The sequence below is a fragment of the Somniosus microcephalus genome, chromosome 2 (assembly GCF_052327205.1).
Source record: "Somniosus microcephalus isolate GS21.2 chromosome 2, FLI_Smic_1.0, whole genome shotgun sequence".
Lineage (NCBI taxonomy): Eukaryota > Metazoa > Chordata > Chondrichthyes > Squaliformes > Somniosidae > Somniosus > Somniosus microcephalus.
Window position 1 is genome coordinate 216,110,315 of NC_140988.1, and position 18,699 is coordinate 216,129,013.

The 18,699-nt window shown below is 43.1% G+C and overlaps 1 protein-coding gene across 1 annotated transcript in view; it reads left to right on the top strand.

Annotated features, from left to right (window-relative positions):
* tmem33 (transmembrane protein 33) overlaps positions 1–18,699 on the top strand; it is a 66,927-nt gene that overhangs the window by 46,077 nt on the left and 2,151 nt on the right. Inside the window, exons 6-7 of the mRNA XM_085969312.1 lie at positions 11,992–12,125; positions 17,782–17,865. Of these exons, the coding sequence (XP_085825438.1) occupies positions 11,992–12,125; positions 17,782–17,865 (218 nt within the window). The remainder of the gene's footprint in view (positions 1–11,991; positions 12,126–17,781; positions 17,866–18,699) is intronic.

Sequence of the window (18,699 nt, forward strand, 5' to 3'; positions counted from 1 at the left end):
CGGTCCGGATAACGCCTCGGTGGTGTAGTAGGTTTTGGTGGTGTAGTAGGTTCTTTTGGCGAGGTCGATTCGGCTTGAATGCCAGTGTCGGTTTCATCTGGTTCCAGTATCACCGGATCGGAGGTAGATACTATGGGTATCTCTGCTTCATCATTAGGCGTATAGAGTTGTGGTGTAGGTTGTCCCTTTTCGGAGGACTCTATGATCTGGTCAGCATGGCGCCTTATTATGCTTTCTCCAATGTCCACGGTATACATCAGCGGTCCTAGTCGTGTGCAAATAGTTCCAGGCTGCCATTTCTCGGTACGGTAGTCCCGGGCCAAAACTTGTTGACCTATCTGGAAGGTTCTAGTTGGCCTTTCATTCATGCCTTGAAATTGCCGGTTCTCCACGTCCCTTCTGATGTTTGGCTTGATCAAATCCAGCCAGCATCTTAGGCTTCTATTGAAGAACATCATGGCGGGAGTTTGGTTTGTAACCACATGTGTTGCATTCCTGTATGCAAACAAGAAGTTATCTACCTTATGCTGAAGTTTTATGTCTTCATTACACATGGCCTTTATGGCCTTCTTGAAGGTCTGGACAAACCTTTCAGCCAATCCATTGGTGGCGGGATGGTATGGGGCGGACGTGTAGTGCTTAACCCCATTGTTTTTTTTAAGAACTTCCTGAATTCTTCGGACACAAATTGCGGTCCATTATCAGAACAGATCTGTTCAGGCAGCCCATTCCTGGCAAATATGGTCCTTAGACTGTGATGGTTTTTTCCGTGGTGGTGGAGGACATCTTTATTACCTCCGGCCACTTGGAGTGTGCATCAACCGCGATTAAGAACATTGAGTCCATAAATGGACCAGCAAAGTCGATGTGTACCCTTTGCCATGGAGATGAGGGCCACTCCCATGGATGTAGAGGGGCTTGTGGTGGGGCGTTTTGGACCTTCTGGCATCCTAGGCAGCTCTTGGTCATTTCTTCGATGTCTCCATCGATACCTGGCCACCACACAAACGCTCTGGCTAGGTTCTTCATTTTCACTCCACCCAGATGCCCCTCGTGAAGCTCCTTTAGCACTTTATCCTGGAGTTTGGGTGGAATCACCACTCTGGATCCACACATCAAGGTTCCTCGGCACACTGACAGCTGTTCTCTTCTTTGCGAGAATGCTGGCAACAGTGGCTCGCCATGTGCTGGCCATTCCTTCACCGTTAAATCGTAGACTCGTGAGAGAGTCGGGTCATTCCTCGTTTCCTTTTAATGGCAGAATTTGTTACTGGTAGACATTCCACTATGGTTGAGTGGAACATCTCCACTGGGTCCACTGTAGGTGCCTCTTCTACCGTTGGCAACGGTAGGCGCGATAAACCGTCAGCATTCCCATGCTGTTTTGATCCTTTGTATTCTATGTCATATTGGTGTGCCCCTAGGAAAAGGGACCACCTCTGTAGTCTTTGCGCTGTCATAATGGGAACACCCTTTTTAGGGTTGAATATGGAGACGAGGGGTTGATGGTCAGTCAACAAGGTAAATTTTTGTCCGTGTAGGTAATGGTTGAATTTCTTAACTCCCCATACCAGGCTAAGTGCTTCCCTGTCGATCTGGGCATAGTTACGCTCAGCTGAGTTCAATGAGCGTGATGCAACAGCTATCGGCCGCTCCGAGCCATCAGGGAATCTATGCGATGATACCGCTCCTACGCCGTAAGGGGATGCATCGCACGCCAGTCTGATTGGCAGTGATGGGTTGTAATGAGCCAAAACTTCCTTGGACGTGATCAAGCCTTTGCATTTATGGAAGGCACGTTTACAGTCTTCGCTCCATTTCCAAATTACTCCCGTTTGTAGCAGTTCGTTAAGAGGGTGCAGAAGAGTTGACAAGTTCGGTAAAAATTTATGATAGTAATTTATCAATCCCAGGAACGACCTTAATTGTGAGACATTTTCAGGTGCTGGGGCTTTTATGACCGCTTCAATTTTTTCAGGTGACTTATGCAACCCTTCCTCGTTAATTATGTGGCCACAATATGATATTTGTTTCTGGAAAAATTCGCACTTGGGGCGATTTGCTCGTAGGTCCCGTTCTCTCAACCTAGTGAGCACCTGCTCCAAATTGGCAAGGTGCTCGTTGTCGTTTTCTCCTGTTACAAGGATGTCGTCTAGGTAGCATTGAGTCCCCGGAATCCCTTGGAGGACTTGCTCCATAGCTCTTTGCCAGATAGCTGGAGCTGATGCTACTCCGAAAACCAGTCGATTGTACTGGTACAGGCCTTTGTGTGTATTTATCGTGAGATACTTTTTAGAGGCCTCTTCAACCTCCATCTGTAGATATGCCTGAGCCAAGTCAATTTTGGTGAAACGTTTTCCTCCGGATAGTGAGGCGAAAATATCTTCTATCCTCGGAAGAGGATACTGTACCGTGTGAAGGACCGGGTTTACAGTCACCTTGAAGTCCCCACAGATGCAAATTTTTCTCTGTTCTTCAGATTTATCATTATTCAGCGTTTTCTTCATGACCGGAACGATGGGTGTTGCCCACTCGCTCCAATCTATCTTGGATAATACGCCTGCCTTTTCCAAATTCTCCAGCTCTGCCTCGACTGCTGGACGAATTGCGTATGGCACCGGCCTTGCCTTAAAAAACTTGGGAATTGCCGCATCTTCCACTTTTATTGAGGCGGTGACGCCTTTCAAGGTTCCTAGTTCCTGTTGAAACACTTCCTTGGCGTTGGCCAAGATGTCTTTTAATCGTTCAGGTATGACGTCATCGTCATTTTTTTTCTTACTGGTCACCGTCAGTGCCTGAATAGAGTGCCAGTCTAAACGTATCTTCCTGATCCATTCACGTCCCAACAGCGGTGGACCACCATCTTGCAGAACGTATAAATACAACTTTTGTATTTCCTTGCCGTTGTATACAACAGGCACCTTTATTTTCCCTTTGGGGTATACTTTCTGCCCCGTATATGTTTTCAAGATAATGGATGTGTCTTTCAAAGGTATATGCGGAAATAGCCGCTTGTAATCCCGTCGACTTATGACGGTCAGAGCTGATCCTGTATCTAGCTCCATTTTAACTGGGGACCCCGCTATCGTGAGGGTAACCCAAATGGTCTGGTAATCTTCTTTGGCAATTACATTATGTAATTTGAGACAGCTTAGTCTCTTGTTTCCGGAGTCGCTATCGCTCTTCTGGTCTTCGGAGCTACTGTCCGTCATCATTTGTACCTTTCTGTACTTTTCCTTATTGATTTTTTTCCTGTCGTGGATTTTTTTTGTCCAGATCGGCTTACACGTGCAATGTGTCCAATCTTTCCGCATTGCCTGCATGCTTTGTCCTTGAACCAGCAGCCCCTCTGGTCATGGGTGGATCTGCCGCAGCGATAACATCTCTCGAAACCCTGTGTTATTTCATGGGTGCCGAAGTCCTGTGGCTTTTGCTGTATCTCTGCAGCTCCTCTTGTGGCTGCTTCGTATGATACAGCCATACTGAAAGCCTTGTCCAGTGTCAAATCTTTCTCAGAAAGTAGCCTTTTCTGTGTTCCTTCACTTAGGAGACCGCAGATGAATTTGTCTCAAGAGAATCTGCCAGTCCTGCCCCGAATTGGCAGTGCTTTGACAGCTTCCTTAATTCGGTGAGGTAATCAGCGTTACTTTCATTCTTGTGTTGATTTCTCTTGAAGAATTTGAATCGTTCCGCTATCAGCAACGGTGTTGGGTTTAAGTGCTCCTGTAGGGTATCAACAATTTCTTTAAAATTCTTGTCCTTTGGTTTGGCTGGAGTGATTAAATTTCGTAACAGCCCGTATGTCTTTGTGCCCATTAAATTTAGTAGTACTGAAGCTTTTTTTTTCATCTTCTATTCCATTTGCGGTGCAATATACCTCCACTCTTTCCACATATGTGGTCCAATCCTCTATCTCGTTATCAAAAGCATCAATATTGCCAGACTTAGGCATCCTTGAAAAAAAATGGCGCTTCCTGCGCTTTTCTTTCTTTTCTGCAGTAAAGATAAGGCGCTTCCCGCGCTTCCCCGCCGCTGCTGCCGATGACAACGCTGTTTCCCGCGGTTTCTGTTCTTTTTATTTATTTACAGTTGGAGACTCGTTCCCACCGGACTCTCTCTCTGGGTCTGAACGCCGACCTGCTCGCAGCGCCGGCCGTCTCCCGAGTGCTCCCTCCCCGTCTGTTGCTGCTTGGCCCAGCTGTAGAGCCAGCCGCTGGAGCCCCAGCCCGACGCCCAGGAAGGATTATTGCAGTACCTGCCACCAGCTTGGCTAGCTGGTGAAACTACAGCTTTTTCTTTTTCTTGATTTTTCTTCAACTTTGGACGCCAGAGGAATCGATGTCCTTGAGGTGCTGCCGAATTGCAGGTAAGTCCGTTTCCAATTCGTCGCCACTGTTGTGTCTGTGTGTTGATAGAGACACTGAAGACAGGAGTTGGGTTCATAGGTGTTTACTAAACAAGTCTGGAGGGGAACTAACTGATACAACACAATATACAGGCTTATATAGCCCGAGTGGCCATTACCGGCATTACAGTACACATGGGGCTCTTAAAGGCACATACACTACATACATAGGTTTTTTTTTCAATCGGTGGAGACTCGTTCCCGCCGGACTCTCTGGGACTTTTCCCTCCCTCTGCTTGGTCCGAACGCCGACCTGCTTTGCAGCGCCGGCCGTCTCCCGAGTGCTCCCCCCCCCCCGTCTCTGTTTACCTCCGCCTTCGCTGCTCGGCTCCGCTGCAGAGCCAGCCGATGGAGCCCCAGCCCGCCGCCCAGGAAGGACCACTGCAGTACCTGCCACCAGCTCAGCCAGCCGGTGAAACCACAGCCTTTCCCTTTTCTCTTTTCTTTCTTGTTTTTCTTCGACTTTCGTCTGAGGAATCGATCTCCTTGAGGTGCTGCCGAATTGCAAGTAAGTCCGTTTCCAATTCGTCGCCACTGTTGTATCCGTGTGTTAATGGAGACACGGAATGCAGGAGTAGGTTTCACAGGTGTTTACTGAACAAAGTCTGGAGGTGAACTAACAAATACAAGACACTATACAGGCTTATATAGCCCGAGTGGCCATTACCGGCATTATTATTACAGTATACAGGGGCTCTTAAAGGCCATCTCTGTCCTCTCTGCTCCCTTTCTTCCCCATCCCTTCACTCTCTCCTGCCTCCCTTTGCACGGTTTCTCTCCCTTCATGCTCTCTATCTCTTTGCTCTGGTTTCTCTGGTGTTCTCTAATCAGAGCTGCTATTGATTGTATCAGTGGTTCTCAAACTGAGGGTGAGGCCCAACCTGCTCAATATCTCAAAATATTCTCTCAGCCTTTTGCTCCCTCTAGTTAAGGATACTGCTGCTGGTAAGCCAGCCAAAAAATGTGTATTTCCTCATTTACTTATGTTTCTGTTTCTTTGAGTTCTGTTTTCATCTCTCTTCCTTTATTTCTTTGCGCTCCTTTTAGTTCTTTGTTCTTTTCACGTTCTCTTTTCCTCCCCTTAATCTGTTTTATTTCTCCCTTATTAGTCTCTCTTTCTGTATGTTCTCCTTTTAATTTTCTCTTTTTCCACTTGGTTGTTTTCACTTTTCTTTGTTTTCCCTAGGCTGCTAAATATTGATCTCAAAGAATGGAAGTGCTCTGTGGGACTTTTACAAACATTTTGGGGAAGGGAGAGAGAACAGAATGTGCGTACATTGATTTTTTTTGTGCCTGTTGTATAATAAAAGTTCTTCACCTAGGCTTATGAATAAAATTTATGATGGCTGTACCTTGCAGAATTTTGTTGCTTCAATTTGATTATATAGAAGTTTTATTGATGGCATATGTTTAGGGGCAAAAATGAAATTGGGGAAAATGATTGTGTGTAATGTGATTGGCAAAAACCAGAAGTGGAAAATAATTAGGTGGGAAATGCTGACCTTTAAACATTTACCAATGAGGAAAGAGAAAATTAATTGGGTCAACGGTCACAACAGAGACGGTTATTTAATGTGCATGACGGACAAGAAATTTTATTACAAAGTTTATACTGAGTCCTCCTATTTTTGGAGTTTAAATCATACAAGGTGCTATACTCCTTTTAGGTAGTGTGATGTTTTGGTTCACAATATATGATGTAATTTGTGCTAAATTGCAGTGCTTCTACTTTTAAGCTCAAATATCTGCATCCATTAATGTTTCTGATAAATATTACAATTTTAGAACCAAAAGTTCAACAAATTTAAAATCCTCTACAGGGTACAGTAGTGTCGTGGTTATGTTACTGTTAGTATTTCAGATGCCTGGACTAATGTGGAGACAGTGAGTTGAAATCCTACCATGATAGTTTAAGAATTTAAATTCACTTTATAAAAAAAAAAAAAAAAATCTGGAAATAAAAAAATCTGGAAATAAAAAACTGGTATCAGTAAAAGTGACCTTGAAGCTGTCAGATTGTCGTAAAAACCCAACTGGTTCATTAATATCCTTCAGGGAAGGAGACCTGCCATCTTTGCCTGGTCTGGCCTATGTGTGACTCCAGTCCCACACCAATGTGGTTGATTCTTCACTGCACTCTGAAGTGGCAGCCACTGAAACCGCTACCAGCGGCACAAGAAGGTAGCCCACCCATCCTTCTCAGAGCAACTAGAGATGGGCAATAAATGCTGGCCTTGCCAGCGATGCTCACATCCCGAGAATGAATAGAAGCCTTACTTAATTTGTGTCAAATTAATGCTGTGTTCCTGCATTCAATTGAATTGCTCCACTGCATGGTCTTTTCAGTTGAATAACTTGGAGTACAATAGTAGGGGGTAAACTTTTGCCCTCCGCTCTCCCAGTTTCACATGTTAAGAGTCCATATTGGAAAGTCAGAGAGCCAGTGTGTACTTGATTTTCCGATACTCATTACAGCACTTGAAGTTTTGCTAGGAACACTGAAGGTGAAGATGAAGTGTTGCTTGGCCAGGTTTTGAATGTTTAGCAAATATCTAACAAAGGAAAATTTGCATTCCAGGCAGTTGGACTTTGAATACAAGTTTTATTTAGTGAAAAGGAAAACAAAAGTATAGCTTATTCATTCTCTTCCTGTTCTTGTAACTTTCATGCTTCTTTAGTTAATGGGGAATTAGGATGGTCTAGTCTTTGGATTTTACAAAAACAACTTGTATCTATATAGCTCCTTTAACGTAGTAAAACGTCCCAAGGTGCGTCACAGGAGTATTCTAAGACAAAAACTTTGACACTGAGCCACATGAGACATTGGGGCAGGTCAAAGAAAGAGGTTTTAAGGAGCGTCTTAAAAGAAGGAAAGAGCAGTAGAGAGGCGGAGAGGTTTAGTAGGGAATTTCAGAGCTTAGGGCCTAGGCAACAGAAGGCACGGCCACCAATGGTTGAATGATTATAATCAGGGATGCTCAAGAGGGCAGAATTAGAGGAGCGCAGATATCTCGGTGAAGGGGGGAGGGTGGTTGTGGGGCTGGAGGAGATTAGAGATAAGAAGGGGTAAGACCATGGAGGGATTTGAAAACAAGGATGAGAATTTTGAAATCGAGGCATTGCTTAACCGGGAGCTAATGTAGGTCAGCGAGCACAGGGGTGATAGGTGAACGGGACTTGGTGCAAGTTAGGACACGGATGGCGAATTTTGGATGACCACAAGTTTACATAGGGTAGAATGTGGGAGTCCAGCCCAGGAGTGCTTTGGAATAGTCAAGTCTAGAGGTAACAAAGGCATGGATGAAGGTTTCAGCTGCAGATGAGCTGAGGCAAGGGTGGAGATGGGTGATGTTACGGAGGTGGAAATAGGCAGTCTTAGTTATGCCATGGATGTGGTCGGAAGCTCATTTCAGGGTCAAATATAACGCCAAAGTGGCGAACAGTGTGGTTCAGCCTCAGATGTTAGGGAAAGAGATGGAGTCAGTGGCTAGGGAACTGTGTTTGTGTTGGGGACCGAAAACAATGGCTTCGGTCTCCAATATTTAACTGGAGAAAATGTCTGCTCATGCAGAACTGGATGTCGGACAAGCGGTGTGACAATTTAGAGACCGTGGAGGGGTCGAGAGAAGTGGTGGTGAGGTCGAGCTGGGTGTCATCAGCGTACATGTATCAGTGCATTTCCTTCATTAACCTCTCGGGCAGCACAATTGAGTAATGTAGGAAGGGAACTATTCATGCTGGCATTGGCCTGGTGAATATATTACCAATGTAGTCTGAAATAATTAGATTTGTTTAGCTTAAGTATTGCTTGTTATTAAAAATCGTCTAACTCTTGAGTTCTGGGTACTTTTGTCAACAGCAGATGCTATTGGTAACCTTTCACATGCCAGCTACAACATTTGTTCTGTTAATCATATTGAGTTTCTGCTTAGCAGGGTTAGAGAGCTGTTTAAAGGATTCCCCATATGACTTAACCAGCCTATCCAGTTAGGCTAAAGCACTCATGCCGAAACCCCATACATGCCAGCAAAGCGGTCTATACAGATCTTGTCCAGACATGAGGGAAGTTGCCACTGCCAGCTAAGTAGTCACAATCAGTGAATTTAGAACAACCAAATATTCAAAGTTATTTTAAAGTGGAACTGGCTGTTTATATTTTACGGTGGTTTCCATGGCAGAGTGATTTTGCACAGCATCAGGATCAGAGTCTGCTTCATGAAATGGTTCTCCAATATAAATGTGCTATATAAGAATTGTGATTTGATACAAGGATAAGTGAGTTTGATCTGATTGATAAGTGCTGTCAGTATGAACTGATGGGGGCTTTCTACTTGAACGTTACCTCTACTCCTGTATCAGCTGACTTATTTCTCCTCTTGTTTGCTGATTTATCCGTCCTTCTATCTGCTGCCGCCTTCTAGCACCCACTGGCTTTATTGGCAGGTTTTTAGAAACACTTGTGAATGTAATTTTAATTACAAATAAAGGCAAAAATGTCTTATGAACCTGCTCACCAATATCTGGGATTTTCCATTAATCCACCTGTGGATTTTATTGCATTATCATATTTTACCATAATGAGGTACAGTATAAAGGATATGGGGTAAGTACTATGGTGTGTATTTTGATGATATACTGTGATTGAATTGGGTTCTGAACTGATGATCCTGTTTTGGAATTTGGAAAAGAGTTGGATTTAAATTTTGGGTTTTTAATTCACGCGAGTTTAAAGAAAAAAGACGAAAGATTAAAATGCTAATGAGCTAGGCTTTGAAGTTGTTACTCGATAAATGTCTTACTTGTATCAGGAAGGGCCTGGTCTAGGGCGCTTTGCAGGTCTGGTTAAAAACCTTCCTTTCTAATCCCGAACACACGGATAAAATAGAGAAAGAAATATACACTGATGGCTTTTTGAACTGAAAGCCTTTAAGGCAGGCTTTCACCCAGACTCTGCAGGTTAGGATGCAGAGGGGCAGTTAGAAGATAATCTTGAAGCTAAGCGAGGTGACCCACTGATGTGGGAAAGCAGAGCATATTCATTATTTTGTAAATTATTTGAAGACAAGTTGTACTGATTGAATTAAGTGAGCCTAATCATAACTATTGCTGCTTATGTTCACTTGCTGTCTGTGAAATAAAACAGCTTTTGTTCTGGCCTCATCTCACATTTAGCCCCTCGAGCCTGTTCTGCCATTCATTGAGATTGTGGATGATCTGTGACCTAACTCCATATACCCACCTTTGCCCGTAACCCTTAATACTTTTGGTTAACAAAAATCGATTTAAAATTAACAATTGATCTAGTATCTTCTACCACCATTTGCGTGTAGAAGTGTTTCCTAACTTCACTCCTAAAAGGCATGGCTCTAACTTTTAGGCTATTTCCCCAGTCCTAGACTCCCCAACCAGCGGAAATAGTTTCTCTCTGTCTACCCTATACGTTCCCCTGAATATCTTGAAAACTTTGATCAGTTCACTCCGCAACCTTCTAAATTCCAGTGAATACAACCTTAGTTTGTGTAATCTCTCCTCATAATTTAACCCTTGGAGTCCAGGTTACCATTCTGGTATATCTACGCTGCACTCCTTCCAAGGCCAATAATCCTTCCTAAGGTGTGTTGTCCAGAACTGCTCATAGTACTCAAGGTGGTCTAACCCGTGCTTTGTATAGCTGTAGCATAACTTCGACCCCTTTGTGTTCTAGCCCTCTAGATATAAAGGTCAGCATTCCATTAGCCTTTTTGATTATTTTCTGTAACTGTCCATGACATTTTAATGATCTATGTACCTGGACCCTCCAGGTTGCTTTGGACCTCCACTGTTTCTTGCTTTTCACCATTTAGAAAGTACTCTAGTCTATCCTTTTTAGGTCCAAAGAGGATGACCTCAGACTTGCCTACATTGAAATGGATTTACCACAGTTTTGCCCATTCGCTTTTTTTTTATTCGCTTATGGGACCTGTGCGTCGCTGGCAAGGCCAGCATTTATTGCCCATCCCTAGTTGCCCTTGAGAAGGTGGTGGGGAGCCACCTTCTTGAACCGCTGCAGTCCGTGTGGTGAAGGTACTCCCACAGTGCTGTTAGGTAGGGAGTTCCAGGATTTTGACCCAGCGACGATGAAGGATCGGCGATATACTTCTAAGTCAGGATGGTGTGTGACTTGGAGGGGAACATGGAGGTGGTGGTGTTCCCATGCACCTGCCCATGTCCTTCAAATGGAAGAGGTCGCAGGTTTGGGAGGTGCTGTCGAAGAAGCCTTGGCGAGTTGCTGCAGTGCATCTTGTAGATGGTACACACTGCAGCCACGGTACGCCGGTGGTGGAGGGAGTGAATATTTAAAGTGGTGGATGGGGTGCCAGTCAAGCGGGCTGCTTTCTCCTGGATGGTGTTGAGCTTCTTGAGTGTTGTTGGATAAGAGGGCTTCTCTGGTAACTATGTAAGCAACTTCACTGAAAGGAAAACTGGGTTTGTGGGGAATGTGAGCCGGGTGCAAGATGAACAATCCTCTGCAGGCGAAACCAGAATGGATCTGTTGTCAGGTTGTTTGGGGGTAGAAGAAGGAGCAATGAATTGTTGGGTACTTTTGGAAGAGGTGAAATACAAGTTTAATTTTTTTGTGCTAACTTCGAGAACACGAGTGCAGATACCATTATTCATTTATTTCTCAATTTAAGATGACACCAAGCAAGCAGCAAGACTAAATCGAAGCAGGGAAAAATAAACTGCAGAAAGGTCCAGAGCACTGGGCAATAAAGTCATTGGGTCTGAGACAAGTTTTTAAAGGAGGCCTATTTATCTATTCCTTCAAAACATCCCGGGGACTGAAGGGCTCACGAGGACTGATGCAGAGAAAAAAAACCATAAACGTTCCACAGAGTTGCAGAGCTAAGGGTAAAGAACTGTCCACAGTTTTCTGAAGCAGTGTGGGGAAGCGGGTGGCATCGACTTGCTGCTATTTATTTATTTATTTCTCTTGCAGCAGGAACCCCAGGGCTCATGATTGACGCTTCCAAAAATAAATTTATTCTGCAGAGTTACAGAACAGAAGGGAAACAACTTTTTTAACTGAACAAAACACATTTAAACTGAGGGGTATTGAAAATACCTGTACGCTGGGATTGATTGCAAGGGATGCCTCAGTTTTAGAGAGCAGAGTCTAGAAGCTTTGAGAAAGTTGAGGGGAGGGCTACAGCACTACCAATGGAGAAAATGTGTATTGCAGCCATTACCTGTTGGTAAATTATAGCTAGCGTCCTCCTTGCACCGCCAACCCCCACAGGATAACCTCATCTCGCCCTCTGTTTGGGAACATCTGATTTATGGGACTGATAGTTATCTCTTGGGTTCAGTGGCATCAATGGCAGACCCAAATTTATAACGGCTGATTACTGGATATTGTGAGAAATTACCTACAGAGATCTGACTACCAGCAACCTTTGCTCTGTTTTCACAGCATTTGGGTAGAGTTGGAGCAGTCATTTCATGCTGCATAAATCAGCTTTCAAGCTTCCATTTCCAGCCAACAATTTCCTGGACCTACAATCCGTATTCTGTCACTAATAACTGTTCCGTTCCTTTCCTTTCAGATCCTGGGTCCAGCCAGTTTGGCTTTTCTGAGGTCCATCTTGGATAAAATTTCAGCCAATCAGCAGAACATTTTGAAGTTTATTGCCTGCAATGAAATTTTTCTGATGCCAGCCACAGTCTTCATGCTTTTAAGGTACTATATCTTCAGTAGTAGGCACATCTGGGTACTTTTGGCTTTGTCAATTGAAATTGAAAATACATTTGCTATTTAAACAATCTAGTTATTTGCATATGTGAAGTGTTTGAAGTGACAAACAGATTAGAAGGTTAAATGCGTGGCTGAAAGTGTGGTGTGGGAGGCAGGGATTTCGATTCATGGGGCACTGGCTCCAGTCCTTTGGGACGGGCTCCACTTAAACCAGCCTGGGGCCAGTGTCCTGGCGAATTAAATAACTAAGGCGGTGGATAGGGCTTTAAATGAATGAAGGGGGTGGGAAGATTCAGGAAAGGATAAATTCAAAAGCAGTAAGAGAAATGTCAAGGCTGTAGAGCAGAGTAGCGATTTGGGTAAAAATAAGCAGAGTGGGTCAGGAAGGGACCTTAACAAAGGTAATAGGGCATTGACTAAGGTGACAACAGGAAAAAAATAGAAAAAAGTTAAAGCTAAAGGCACTATATCCGAATGTGTGAAGCATTCGCAACAAAATAGATTAATTAATAGCACAGATAGAAATAAATGGGTTTGATCTAATCGTGATTACGGAGACGTGGTTGCAGAGTGACCAAGGTTGGGAACTAAATATTCCAGGATACTTGACTTTTACAAGAGATAGGCAAAATGGAAAGGTCTGGGGTGGCAGTAGCCATGATAAACAATGGGATAATGACAGTAGGGAGCAAGGATCTTAGCTTGCAAAATCAAGATATCGAATCACTTTGTGTGGAGCTAAGAAACAAGGGGTAGAAAACACTGGTGGGAGTAGTTTATAGGCCCCCTAACAGCAGTAGTAGTTGGGTACAGTATAAATCAGGAAATTAGAGATGCATGTAACAAGGATAATGCAGTATCACGGGGGACTTTAATTTTCATATAGACTGGGGAAACCACATTTGCTGTAATAGTGCAGACGACGAGTTTATGGAATGCATTCAAGATAGTTTTCTAGATCAGTATGTCGAGGAACCAACTAGGGAACAGGCTATTTTAGATCTAGTATTTTGCAATGAAACAGGGTTAATTAATAACCTTGTAGTAAAGGAGCCTCTGGGGAAGAGTGGTCATAATAGGATAGAATTTTGTATTGCGTTTGAGAGTGATTTCATTAATTTCGAAACTAGGGTCTTAAATCTGAATAAAGCAAACTATGTAGGTATGAGGGTGTTAGTGTAAATAAATTCACTCCTCTGTTTAAGGTAAAGACACAGTTTATTATACGAAGCGCTTCGGGAGAAGAGTTCAAAAAACTCTGCAGTCTAATAACCCTCTTCTTGGTTTTACAATGGCAGCCGAGCTTCTTTTATACAGTTCAAAAAGCTGGAAAGGTACCGATATCAGCAGTTATTACATTAGTTCTTTGGCCAATCCGGTACCTTAGCAACCTTCAATTACATTCTTTCAAAAACAACTTAATTATAAAACAACTTGATTATATTACTATATACCGTTAGCTAACTTCTTTCAAAAACAACTCAATTATATCACTATACACTTTCGCGTGACATGTTGGTATTTCGCAACCCTACTCTGTGTGGAGCTAAGAAACAACAAGGGGTAGAAAACACTGGTGGGAGTAGTTTATAGGCCCCCTAACAGCAGTAGTAGCAAATGCGGTTATTGTCAGCACAAAACCAGTTTGAGCGAGATTATACCTATGTCCTGCCAGTTGCTTAACTCAGCCTTAACCGAAACATAGAAGATAGGAGCAGGAGTAGGCCGTTCGGCCCCTCGAGCCTGCTCCGCCATTCAATGAGATCATGGCTGATCATCCAAATTCAGTACCCTGTCCCTGCCTTCTCCCCATATCCCTTGATCCCTTTAGCCTTAAGAAATATATCCAACTCTTTCTTGAATATATTTAATGAACTGGCCTCCACTGCACTCTGTGGCAGAGAATTCCACAGGTTCACCACTCTCTGGGTGAAGAAATTCCTCCTCATTTCAGTCCTAAATGGCTTGCCCCTTATCCTTAGACTATGACCCCTGGTTCTGGACTCCCCGGCCATCAGAAACATCCTTCCTGCATCTAGTCTGTCCAGGCCTGACAGAATTTTATAGGTTTCGATGAGATCCCCTCTCAATCTTCTAAACTGCAGTGAGTATAAGCCCAATCGACACAATCTCTCCTCATACGTCATTCCTGCCATCCCAGGCATCAGCCTGGTGAATCTTCGCTGCATTTCTTCCATGGCAAGGACGTCCTTCCTCAGGTAAGGCGACCAAAACTGCACACAATACTCGAGGTGCGGTCTCACCAAGGCCCTGTACAACTGTAGCAAGACATCCTTGTTCCTGTACTCGAACCCTCTTGCTACGAAGGCCAACATACCATTTGCCGCCTTAACCGCCTGCTGCGCCTACATGCTTACCTTCAGCAACTGGTGCACAAGAACACCCAGGTCTCTCTGCACTTCCCCTTCTCCCAATCTATTGCCATTCAAATAATCTGCCTTCCTGTTTTTGCCACCAAAGTGGCTCACATTTATCCACATTATAGTGCATTTGCCATGTTTCTGCCCAATCACCCAACCTGTCCAAATCGTACTGGAGTTTCACGACATCCTCCTCACAGCATACCCTCCCCCCCAGCTTTGTGTCGTCTGCAAATTTGGAGATATTACATCCAATTCCCTCGTCCAGATCATTAATATATATTGTGAACAGCTGGGGTCCTAGGACCGATCCTTGCGGTACCCCACTTGTCACTGCCTGCCACTCGGAAAACGACCCGTTTATTCCAACTCTTTGCTTTCTGTCCGCCAACCAGTTCTCTATCCAAGTCAATACCTTGCCCCCAATCCCATGTGCCTTAATTTTGCACGCTAATCTCTTATGCGGGACCTTATCGAAAGCCTTCTGAAAGTCCAAATACACCACATCCACTGGTTCTCCCTTATCTATTTTACCAGTTACATCCTCAAAAAATTCCAGTAGATTAGTCGAGCATGATTTACCTTTTGTAAATCCATGTTGACTTTGTCTGATCCTGTCACTGCTTTCCAAGTGCTCTGCTATTACATCTGTTATAATGGACTCTAGCATTTTCCCCACTACCGATGTCAGGCTTACCGGTCTATAATTCCCCGCTTTTTCTCTACCGCCTTTTTTGAATAGTGGGGTAACGTTAGCTACCCTCCAATCCATGGGTACTGTTCCAGAGTCTATCTTCTAAATCTTTAGAGTAAATCTTCTAAAACACCCTTTACCTCCCTTATTCTTCCTAAGCGTAATTTTTCGCCCTTACAAGGGGAAAGTTGGCTAAGGTAGATTGGGAAACTAGATTAAAAGATATGCTAGTAGATAAACAATGGCAAACATTTGAAGAAATAATTTATAATTCAAACGAATACACATTCCCTTAAGGAATAAAAACCCCCATAGGGAAAGTGGTCCAACCGTAGCTAACAAGAGAAGTTAAAGATAGTATTAGATTAAAGAAAGTAGCTTATAATATTGCCAAAAAGAGTAGTAAGCCTGAGGATTGGGAGGATTTTAGAATTTAGCAAAGGATGACCAAGAAATTGATAGAGAAAACAGGATATGAGAGTAAACTAACAAGAGACATAAAATAGATTGTAAAAGCTTCTATAAGTATGTTAAAAGAAAGAGATTAGCAAAAGTAAACGTGGGTCCCTTACAGGCAGAGACAGGAGAAATTATAATGGAGAATAAGGAAATAGCGGAGACATTAAACAAATACTTTGTATCTGTCTTCATGGAAGAAGACAGAAAAAAACATTCTGGAAATAGTGGGGAATCGAGGGTCTAGTGAGAATGAGGAACTTAAATAAATTAGTATTAGTTAAGAAATAGTACTGGAGACATTAATGGGACTAAAAGCTGACAAAAGCGCCTGATGGCCTACATCCTAGGATTTTAAAAGACGTAGCTATGGAGATAGTAGATGCATTGGTTTTGACCTTCCAGAATTCCGTAGATTCTAGAATGGTCCCCACAAATTGGAAGATAGCAGATGTAAGGAGGGAGAGAGAAAACTGAACTATAGACCAGTTAGCCTGACATCGGTAGTAGGGAAAATGTTAGAATCTATTATTAGGGGCATGGTAACGGGGCACTTAGAAAATCATATGATTGGGCAGACTCGACATGGATTTATGAAAGGGAAATTGTGTTTGAAGTTGTAACTGTCAAGGTAGATAAAGGGGAACCAGTGGATGTAGTGTATTTAGATTGTCAAAAAGCATTTGATAAGGTGCCACACAAGAAGTTATTACACAAAATTAGGGGTCATGGGATTGGGTGTGATATATTAACATGGATTGAGGATTGGTTAATGGACAGAAAACAGAGTAGGAATAAACGGGCTGTAACTAGTGGGGTACCGCAAGGATCAGTGCTTGTGCCTCAGCTATTTACAATCTATATTAATGACTTGGATGAGGAAACCGAGTGTAATGTATGCAAAGCTCGGTGGGAAAGTAACTTGTGAGGAGGACGCAAAGATGCTGCAAAGGGATATAGACAGGTTAAGTGAGTGGGCAAGAACATGGTAGATGGCATACAATGGAGAAATGTGAAGTTATCCACTTTGGTAGGAAAAATAGAAAAGCAGAATATTTTTTAATTGGTGAGAGATTGGGAAATGTTGGTATTCAGAGACCTGGGTGTCCTTGTATACGAATCACTGAAAGTTAACATGCAGGTACAGCAAGCAATTAGGAACGTAAATAGTATGTTCGTTTTTATTGCAAACTGATTGGAGTATAAGAGTAAAGAAGTTTTACTGCAATTATGTAGGGCTTTGGTGAGACCAAACCTTAAGTACTGTGTACAGTTTTAGGTCTCCTTACCTAAGGAAGGCTATACAGTAAACTCTGTTATCCGGCACCTGCGGGGCCAGGATGGTGCCGGTTGATGAAAAATTCTGGATAACAGAGGTATACCTACCAAGGCAATTTTTAACAGAAACAAAAATAAAAACCACTGACTAACTTGGCCACCGCGGGAGACTTGGACTCGGCAAAACGAGTGCTGGATGGATTCGGCAAGATTACCGGTTATCTATTTTGCCGGTATTAAAGTATTCCGGATGATTAAATGCCATTTAAACAAGAGTTTACTGTACTTGCCTTAGAGGGAGTACAACAATCATTCACCAGACTTATTCCTGGAATGGGGGAATTGCCCTATGAGGAGAGATTGAGTAGACTAGGCCTGTATTCTCTAGAGTTTAGAAGAGTGTGGGATGATCTCATTGAAACATAAAATTCTTAAGGGGCTTGTCAGGATAGATGTTACCCCTGGCTGAGGAGTCTAGAACTAGGGGGTCACAGTCTCAGAATAACAGGTTGGCTATTTAGGACTGAGATAAGGAGAAATTTCTTCACGCAACAGATTGTGAATCTTTGTAATTCTCTACTCCAGAGGGATGTGGATGCTCAGTCATTGAGTATATTCAAGACCGAGATCGCTAGATTTTTGTATACTGAGGGATATGGGGATAGTGCGGGAAGGTGGAGTTGAGGTCGAAGATCAGCCATGCTGTAATTGAATGGTGGAGCAGGCCCGAATGGCCTTCTCCTGCTCCTATTTCTTATGTAATAATATGGAAATATTTAATTGGGATGGATGAAGTACTGCGTAATCATTTTGTATTCTTGTGCTTTTAAAGTGGCCATGGAAGCTTGTTGCAGCCTTTCATTTACTACCGATTTCTCGCACTCCGATACTCCTCGCTCAGAAATCCCTACTGCCGGTAAATACTTTGTTTTACAGATGTATTGGCTAAAGATTTTGCAAATACTAAATCTTAACCTGAAATCAAACCCCAGGTTTGCTGTAAAATATTTAAACATAAATATTGCGAGGTGGGACTTTTTTTCAGGTGCAGGTGTTGGTTTTGGTCCAATACCAGGCCAATTATTTGCATGGGTACAAAACCTATCCCTAATGGATACAGATTCACTGTAAAATCTCTCTAACCCTGATCTAAAAGTACTAACTGCAACACTGTTACAAACTCTGGTTCTTCAGAAATGGCAATATTGCTGTCAACTATCTGGAGTAATGGTTACTCGTAGAAGACTCACGTCTGAAATTCCTGGGTGCTGCATCCAATTCCATAATCGAGGATTAGTATAGTCTCCGTTTCATTGAATGTACAGTATGTTCGGCAGTTATTACCCTGCAGATCTTGTTCTGGCATCAGTTGCTTTGAAACGGACAACTTTGTTTAGATTTTTTTACGTGGTTGATAGAGGGTTTCTGTCTTTATTTTATTTTCCCTACACCTGAAGGCATTAAGCCTTTGGGTGTGATTCTCTTTCACAACCTTACCCTTTTCATTATTAATGCACAAGTCTCAATAGTGAGTGTTGACCGGCTGTTTTTCCGCAGGGAGCACCACAGCCAAACATCTCATTCAACATCTAAGTGCGATTCCAGCAACGGTTGCTGGGTAGTGATCTGCAGCAGGAAACATGGCTGATTGCTCTTGCCCTAATTCAGGAGTCCTGACCACATAATCTAGTCTGACATTTTGTCTGAGGTGCAGTCTTTCAGATGAAACATTAAACCCCGTTTGCCTTCT